The sequence below is a fragment of the Palaemon carinicauda genome, chromosome 44, assembly GCF_036898095.1.
Source record: "Palaemon carinicauda isolate YSFRI2023 chromosome 44, ASM3689809v2, whole genome shotgun sequence".
Taxonomy (NCBI): domain Eukaryota; kingdom Metazoa; phylum Arthropoda; class Malacostraca; order Decapoda; family Palaemonidae; genus Palaemon; species Palaemon carinicauda.
Window position 1 is genome coordinate 10,159,845 of NC_090768.1, and position 10,000 is coordinate 10,169,844.

Genomic DNA, 10,000 nt, shown 5'->3' on the forward strand with positions numbered 1-10,000 from the left:
ATTATTTAATCTTTTCTTTTCCTATTGTTGCCTAGAAAGTTAATGTCAGTGTTTGGTGATTCGCTGTTTGCATCGCGAATATACCTAGAGCGTGATTAGGACTAGGTTATAGTCATAATGAAGTATAGGCCACTTGTTCTGATAGACACCAGCTAAGCTCCATACACGACGAAGGAAAAAAAATATAGAGGCACCTCAAAAAGAGCATTCTTTGCAATAGAAGGTTCCCTTTCATGCCCCATTGTGCTCCATTGTCGAAAGAGTTGTCTGGCTCGAACACCTGTCATCGCCAGCCTCCTTAAACTCAAACGCCCTCGCAAAGCCATCGAAAGCCTCACTCGCCCCCACATTTTTATTCTTTTTCTTATTTATTCTCTTGATGGTTAAGATGATAAATAGAATCTGGACGTGTCCGTAGAATGTCAAAAGTATCATCTTCTGGTGGACTGAATTCTTTCTTCAATATCTGCTAAATGCAAGCCTGACATTGATTTTTATTTCTAAAAGGGACGGGTGAAAGCACATTCTCAAAGTATGTAGATTGATAGCATGCGAGAAGTAAATCTGTTGCTTTACTTTGGTCTTTCCATTATTCAAGAATTTATTAAGTATTCCCCTGAACAACAATCGTAATATAAAACTTGTCATGATAAGGAACAAAATAAGTGATTGTTTATTATGCCACTGATGTTAGATGTAATATTGACTTATAATTCACTTTTTGTACGCATATCAAGAGATCTAGTATATCGAATTGACTGTATGCTTATGTATTATGTAATTATATTGACTGACTGTAAGGGCGGGAAACTTAGACCAGAGTCAGTTTTTATTCAGAAGGTAGATGATGGACCTGGCAGAGACTGCAGCCTTGCTCATCTCAAGAGACACCTATTAACTGATAAACATTGCAATTGTAAAAAAAATGTAATTAAATTGGTTTTAGATATCTATGGAGAGATGTCTTGACGAAAGGCAATAGTTATTGGCTGAAACAGCTGTCTGCAAAATATGAAAAAATAGAGCAGCACAGTAACTAATTCCATATTTTCCTTTTAAAATCTGTCCCGAAAACAAGAAGAGTTACAGAAAACTAGAAAAGTGTTCTCTTAAAATAATTAAATGCCACAAGAACTTTAAAATATACATGCACAAACACACATACATACGCACACACATTATATATATATATATATATATATATATATATATATATATATATTATATGTGTGTATATATATATATATATATGTATATATATATATATATATGTGTGTGTGTGTGTGTGTGTGTGTGTGTGTGTGTGTGTGTGTGTGTGTGTGTGTAAGATCAACGATTTTCCCTTGTAGCGATCAGAATTATTAGAATAAATCATGTAACATTAGTTATCTGTTGTTCCATTTTATTATGAAAGTAACCTTGTAATCGGTTCTATACTATTCGTGACAAAGTACATAATGGGATAATGGTTTTCGAAATAATGTATCTTATATTCAAAGATTGCAGGTGAGAAGGGTTAGGCTAATAATACCATCCCTGCAGTCCTAAAGGAAATACTGTGAATTTGGCCTATTAGCCGTAGAGAGGGTCTCAAGCCTCCATCTTTTACTTATTTTGAATGATAGATTTTCTCGAGTACCTTTAATGTATTCAAGTATTGCCGCTCTTGTTTCAGTAATTTTTGCAAGCGTGATTTCAAGCTGGATGGAAAACTCACTATTTGGAGTTAATGATATAAGGGAAGGTGAGGAATCACCAATGCTTCATGCATACGTATATATTTCACGAACATCCAAAAGAGTTGGACCAATTTTTTTTTTTTTTTTTTTTTTTTTTTTGTCTCACGAATTATTATTAATAGTGGCATCCTCGTTATTACTTTCTACCACCTTAATTGGAAAAGCAGAATTCTGCAAGCATGCAAACTCCAATAGGGAAAAAGACCTTGTTCGAAAAAGAATAAGAAAAGTAACGATTAGACTATAAATGAAAAATGCTAAAGAATAAATAATATATAAAGACACTAACGTTAGATAGATAGGCTAAGTCATATATGAACTATGAAACTAAATATATATATATATATATATATGCGCCAACTTATTCAACAGAAAAGCATTTGCAAGACGTTTGAGCTTCTGAAGCTCAAAATTTTGGTAATAATGATGCCGAGAAACAAGTTCTGAATATTTGATATCTCAAGGAAGAGTCGGCGACCTCAAATGAATAGATGAAAGCCATCATCGTTTTGATTATGTTCGAGTTACTGGCGTCATATTCTTATGACTTCGCCATCCATATCTTGTTGCCGTTCATTACTATCGTTTTAATTCCCTATTCCTAAACGCGCTGTTCTCGTATATGATTTTAGCTTCATTGTCTAATCATCAATATCCTTGCACGCCGTCTGTGATATTGCTTTGCCTGTATTACTGCTAGGAAAATTTGCAACTGCTTAAATTGATTGCAATAAGTAGGCTTGTCCTAATCCTTGTATGCAAAATATGTGTTTTATACGTCAAGGTTAATGACTCTAGAATCATAAGGTGATGTGTATGACAGTATATATCTATCACAGTGGAGAATTCCACAAAACCTAACAATTCAGTATATTGGTAGAACAAGGTTGCATCTTGCTTGCCCAGGGTTAGTCAGTACCATTAGAGTGATCGTTAGACAAGTTACTCACCTGAGAGTATCGGCTGTGTACAAGTGTATTCATTAGGGAAAAAACCAATGTTCCGATGTCTCATTATCCATTAACATGGGACAGGCTTCTAGTAAACATAATAGAATTTATAGATGCTCGTATAATAATAGTTATTTCTGTACCTCGAGCTATTAACCTGAATAAGAAGTTTTCTATATTTTAGCATATTAGGAATGTTCTTGGAACCTTTAATAGTGTGATTTGAATTCAAGTTTTAAGTAGACGACTTTGATGAAGTATTAAAAATTAGTGTCCATTTACTTCTGCGATACTGCAAACAAATGCATTTTATCTATGAATATAGGAAATTTAGATACCATCTTCATCATACGTACTTCATGCGTAGTTGCAAAATATTTCACAAATCATGACCTAATAACCTGGTAAAGACGATTCTTGAAGGAATGACAGTACATTAGGAGTTAGCTTCATTCCTTGTGATCATCATTTAAAGTTATTTCAGTGCTAAAACCCGTGTGTTAGCTAGATGTTGCCTTGATAGTCTTTGAATACATATTCACTGCCATCCAAAATGACAAGATTATGGAAATGGTCTGTTACAGAGATAAAAGTATTTTTATGTATTAAATATTTCCCTTCTGGACATTTGATTTGAATGATTGTTGATAAGCGAACTTATGATAATATTATCTTAAGGTTATTAATAGAAATTATTCTAAGCGATGCGACCTCCTTACGTGCAACAACGGATTTGCCAATTTAATAATGATCAAACACACCAGTGAGTGCATAAAGGCGTTTTCAATCTCGGGGACATTTTCTGACATTATTTTACACCTCGATGCCCTAATTTTTCCAGTAATGGACGCAAAAGCTAACATTTAATTTGTGTCAAATTGTATCCAAATATCAGGATTTTCTCTTATGATGAAAGAATTGAAAAAAAAGGCAGTTAAGTGCATTCCCCAAAATCACAGCACTTGAAATAAAATCAGCACACTAGAAGAAGATTTACACAAATCAGTAGCGTTAGGGTACATAATACATTAGAAGAACGCAATTTTCACCTAACTGCTTGAATACACTTAAAAAACCGTAATTTTAATCAGAAATCCTCCGTAAAAATATACTATTCTCAGCCGCATTTCGGTAAAATACAGGCGACTGTAATTTTTACCCTACTTTGTTATAACCTTTTACGGGTTGGTGACCGTAATATCACCCCTTAAGGTCAATGTATCCGGTTTTAAAACTGTAAATACCTGGCATTATTTATTCCAGGATTTTTACCGTTTTTTACGGCAAATTTTTAACAGTGGGACTTCGCTTTACTCAGATATATTAAACGGCAATGTAATCGACGGAAAACTAACAAAATTCTAAAACATATACCATAGATGAAATGGGCTGTACATAACACTGCTGAATACCACGAAGGAACAAAAAAAAATATGATGGAATCTATTTGACTTGTGGGACGGGACAGGATATAAGCATATGCTTATATGAAAAACAGATAAATGGCGCGAAATATAAAATTTATACACTTGAGAACTAATAAATGTCCATGATGTTATGATTTGATAACCAAACATCTATAAAGTTCAGCAAAGCATCCTGTAAAGAAGTGAAAAGATATTTATTTATATATAATTCTCTTACCTGATACATCTTGAAAGAGCCATCGTAGTTGAATTTTGAGATCACCAGTGGAGATGCAAAATGACTGGGCTTCCTTCTCCTCTTTCAATTACTGGAATTGGAAGGCCTCCTGTAAAGGAACTTGCAGTCGTGAGAGCCAAAGACCTACTGTGGAAAAACAAGCGACTCCAGTCGGCGTAGGCGACTCAGGGAGTTTTTTAAGGAGCTTAATGCAAAGCTCTTTCCCATTGGTCTTCTTCCTCGTCTAAGGGACCACCGGAGATATTTTCAAGAACCCTTAACTCGAGAGGCATCGTGGGTAGCTGGAGAGTAAGAAAAATAGGTTTTTATTCCACTGCGGATGATTGTTTATTACGGTAATCGTTGGGATTTATAGGTTTACTTTGGTGAATGTAAATATCTGTTGTAACCAGTTTAATGACCTTTCCGTTATATAATGCATACAGATAGATCTCCTTCTGTATTGATCAGAGGAGAGTAATTTTGATCTCTTGTCAGAGACGGACGTTGCACATTCTTCACGTCTATATTCCAAGAACACTGGTGTTTTCAAAGAGATTTCAGGCATACTCTTTATAATCCATGAAGATGTACCAAGAATTTTTTCTCGAAAATTTCGTAAATACGACGTGATCTGCTTAGATTTCCTCCGCCTCCGCACTCAAGCATTGTTTGACGAAGTTGTGAAAACCTAAATGCAAATTGCATTTGAATAATCCACCAATTTATGGTTCTAAAGTGCTATAGATAATAAAAACCAATGCAAATCGTTTGGGAAAGATGAGAAAATGTTCTATTTAAACTGCAAGGGGAACTTTGCAGTCATGTTGTCTGCATCTATGATATATTTTCTGTTCTAATATAAGTTTTAGTGTTTATATAGTATACTTAAAAACTTTGAGATTTAACATTAGAAATATTTTGTAATTTTGTTTATTTCTATTTTATCTGGCAAACCAAATTTTCATAAAAAAATAATGCAAACATACTGCGCTTTCGCAATACTGTATTACTCTTCACATGGACAAAAGTTTCTTAGTATTGTGGCATATGCCAAATTTCACTAGTTATTTTAGGATAAATAGCACAAGAAAGAAGTATTTTTTTGGTACACTATTTAAATTGCATATTAACATTATAAAAGTTTCAATTCTAGACTTTTGAAATAAACTAATAATTGCTGAACACTACATATCAAATATTCTAAACCATTTGAACAACTTTATAGTCTGGTTATTTTTTTTTTAGAAAAAGTAATTAAAAGTAGTGCTCTATTTTCGTAAAATCGGTATGTATAACAATAGAAGAATTATTGGGAAAGTTTATTTTCTATTTAAAGAAAAAGCCGTGCTGGTAGAAATTGTTCCAGAAGAACAGCTTAATAAGAGACAGATAAACATTAATATTTCCTTATGAGAAAGTTATTTTTATTGTAAGCTTGTAAGGTGTTAACGCTTCTTGTGCACCTTATGTGGGCGCAATGTAGACATTACCTAGCGCCTCTTGTGCACATTATGTGGGCGCACTGTAGGCATTATTTAAGGGTTTTTTTCCAAGTAGTGTACCTCACGCGGTGCATTTTTGGGCATTACTTCCAATGGTTCTTCGGTTCTTATCTGCACTTGCATGATGTACTTCTACTTTATCTGCAATTTTGCTTTTTTTTTTCTTCCATCTTGCTGTTCAACCTCTTTAAACCTCTACCCCATACTATAATTCTAAGGTTTTACCCTATTATTATTATTATTATTATTATTATTTGCTAAGCTACAACCCTAGCTGGAAAAGCAAAATGCTATAAGCCCAGGGGCCCCAACAGGGAAAATAGCCCAGTAAGGAAAGGAAAGAAGGAAAAATAAAATATTTTAAGAAGAGTAACATTAAAATAAATATTTCCTATATAAACTATGAAAACTTTAACAAAACAAGAGGAAGAGAAATTAAATAGAATAGTGTGCCTGATTGTACCCTCAAGCAAGAGAACTCTAACCCAAGACAGTGGAAGACCATGGTACAGAGGCTATGGCACTACCCAAGACTAGAGAACAATGGTTTGATTTTGGAGTGTCCTTCTCCTAGAAGAGCTGCTTACCATAGCTAAAGAGTCTCTTCTACCCTTACTAAGAGGAAAGTAGCCACAGAACAAATACAGTGCAGTAGTTAACCCCTTGAGCGAAGAAGAATGCACTTGGGCGCTGAATGGTCTCACAGGCCCCAATGCCTGGCTATAAGAACCAAATCCATAAATAAAAAATCCAAGGTTTTTTTTGCATCGGCTCGTATAAAAAGCCTCCTACGTAATCACCGTTTCTACTACCGTCTTCACATCTTGCTGCCCAACCCCTTGTAATATATACTTCTCATTGCAAATGCCAAGTTTGCCCCGGATGTACCATGTACCTTGGCCCCGGCGCTGGGTCATTTGTCCAATTTTTTATTGTTCAATCTAATTCTTATTTGGACAAGAATCAGTAATGCTATGATTACCGCGCCATTTGATTTTCATTATTTTTCTGAATGTGTATATATATATATATATATATATATATATATATATATATATATATATATATATATATATATATATATATATATATATATATATATATATATATACTTTTCCAATTAGGGATGTACCTTATCTAGTAATTATGTGTGTGTATATATATATATATATATATATATGTATATATATATATATATATATATATATATATATATGTGTGTGTGTGTGTGTAGGTATATATTTTTGTGCGTGTATTATTATTACTAGCTAATAGTTGGAAAAACAGGAGGCTATAAGCCCAAGGGCTCCGACAGGCAAAATTAGCTCAGTGAGGATAGGAAATTTGGAAATCAATAAACTATTTGAGAATTAAGGAAAAATTAAAAGGAAATATTTTAAAAACAGTAACAACCTTAAAACATCAAAAAGATTAATCCACATTTTGGTCATAGCTGGACTAAAACTTATAGAATACTGTGTGGTATTGAGCCTCATGATGCATGCCTAATATTACGAACAGGGTAGTACTGTCCCGGAAGATCTGAATGTAAAGGATGGTCACAATTATGAAAATTCTTATGCAACATACATTACAAACTAATTGAACGATGGTGCCAAAGATTAATATCTAGATCAGGAATAAGAAATTTAATGGACCGTGAGTTCCTGTCCAACACATTAAGAATGGAATCAGTAGCTGAGGACCAGAGAGGAGAACAATATTCGAAATAAGGTAGAATGAAAGAATTAAAACACTTCTGAATAGATTGATCACCAAAAATCTTACATGACTTTGTCAATATGCTCTTTTTTTTGTGCAATTGAAGACACATACCTAATGTGTTTCTTTAAAGTAAACAACTTGCTGTTGAGAATCACATCTGAAATTTTAAAAGTCATACAGAGTTCAAGAAACATTATCAGTGCTTACAATCATACTTTGAGTTTTGTTAGCATTCACCGTCATACCCAATAATTTGCACCAAGTACCAATTTTAGCTAGATCTCTGTTAAGGGATTCAGATACCCCAGAACTACATTCAAGAGATGGAACTGATGCAAAGAGTGTAGCATATATTAATAAAAAATCAATAATTATGCTGAGAAAAGACCCACCCACTCCCAACTGTTTAAGTTTGAAAACAAGGGCCTCACGATTAACAAGGTCAAAGGCAGCACTAAAATCAAGGCCAATCACATAAACTTCCTGACCGCAATAAAGGAATTTCTGTACAGTATTGGAGTTTGTAAGAACATCACATGCTCCAAGGCTTTTACATAAGCAAAATTGCAAACTAGGGAACAAATGATTACCTTCAGCAAACTTATTTAGACGTATAGCCAAAAGACGTTTAAAAACTTTAGATAATATGGGAGTTATGGAAATTGGGTGGCAATCAGTTGGTCTTGAGCTACCACAAACACATTTACATAGTGGAAAAACATTACCAATTCTCCAACAATTGCTAAAAGCTCCTCTTCTTGTTAACTTGCGCAAAATAAGAGATAACTTTGGAGCTAAGAAATATGCAGTCTTTATAAAAAACGAAGAAAAATTACATCAAGAGAGCTTCAATTTCACGAGATCGAAATGCTAAAGTAGTTAGTTTAGCCTCAAGAAAACAGGAATGAGGAAGTTCGAGTTTCTCATTACTCTGCTCTCTGTTAAACACATCAGCCAAAAGGGTTATATTTTCTTTTGGATAGAGAGGGACAGATCCATCTGGTTAAAGTAAAGGAGGAACTGTTGCATCCACACCGAAGAGTGCAGATTTAAGGGTAGCCCACCACTTATGTTCCTGATTTGTACCAGAAAGGGTTTCTTTTTTGGTTAAATTGTATTCCTTTTCAGCTGAAGCATAAAATCTCTGAGCAAAAGCTCTAAGCAGAGTATAGTTATTCCAAGATAAGTCTGATCGGTTAGCCATCCAAAGATGATGGACCTCCTCCAAATAAGCATGTTTACAATCATCATTGAACCATGGTTTGTCTTTCACTCGGTACCTTAGCAAACGAGAAGAATCTAAATTAACATGGTCAAAGGCATATGCTGACTAGATTCTCATTCAAAAGAACAACTAGATCAACACTTATACAACTGTGACTAATTCAAGCTCAAAATATCACCCAGAAATGCAATTCCAGTCTGCTTGACGTTTTATATAAATCTTACATGAGTATGATACATCAGGAACAGGCTGCTCAGTATTCAGTACTAATGAAATCAAGGCATAATCAGATGTCCCAACTGGAGAACCAACCCTACTTGTTAAAACGCCAGGGGAGTCAGTGTATACGAGGTCCAAGCAGTTACCAGATCTGTGAGTAGCTTCCCTTATGATTTGCTCACAGCCTGATTCAGAGGCAAAGTCTAAAGCTATTAAGCCATGGCTATCAGTAGTGGAAACAAAATTTAACCACTCCCTATGTTGGGCATTGAAATCACCCAAAAAAAACAAAAGAGGCCTTTCTATCATTTTCTTGTATCTTAGCCATAATGGTAAGAAAACAGTCGAAGATAGAATCATCCATGTCTGGACCCTGGCAGATCGAACACAAATAGAAGTTGTTATGCCTGCCACAAACTTTTATTACCAGGACTTATGAGAAGAAGAGTACTCGGTCCTAATATACACCACCATTCCCCTGGCCCTAGGAATGGCATCCCGTTTCAAAATGATTTGCTTCTTAAAACCAGCTGTAAGGAGCTCAGATGAGTGCTCCATTTTAGAAACCAAAGTTTCTAAGCACAAAAGAATATCATACTGTCTGGATGCAACTGTAAGGTCTTGAATATTTACATGAAGACCACGAATATTACATTACAGTAGACGACACTGACGAAGTGCAGGTCGTACCGGTCTCCAGACAGCATAAGAATTAATAGCAGTAAAAAGATACATCATACTTAAAAACTAAATCAACTGTAATGATAAAAACAATATATACAGAAATATAAATAAAGTGATTGATAAAACCCATAGACTATAGATAAAAAGTCAGAATAACTGATCAACATGGTGGAGCCGATACACCATGCAAATCTAAATACTCTCCAGGATAGCCACTTCATCTGAAGGGAGGGCATTAGGAATTATTTTGAAAAGAAAAAACAGATAAGGAAAAGACAACATCTTGATAAACCACCAGGTATCCATGTC

The 10,000-nt window shown here is 34.5% G+C and overlaps 2 protein-coding genes across 2 annotated transcripts in view; one reads left to right on the forward strand and one right to left on the reverse strand.

Annotated features, from left to right (window-relative positions):
• The window catches only part of LOC137634279 (serine protease HTRA3-like), a 20,669-nt gene extending 16,178 nt beyond the window's left edge, over positions 1-4,491 (reverse strand). Inside the window, exon 1 of the mRNA XM_068366579.1 lies at positions 4,334-4,491. Coding sequence (XP_068222680.1) covers positions 4,334-4,356 — 23 coding nt within the window. The 5' untranslated portion in view covers positions 4,357-4,491. The remainder of the gene's footprint in view (positions 1-4,333) is intronic.
• Positions 1-10,000, forward strand: part of Rpn6 (regulatory particle non-ATPase 6) — a 77,735-nt gene that overhangs the window by 4,140 nt on the left and 63,595 nt on the right. The window lies entirely within an intron of this gene.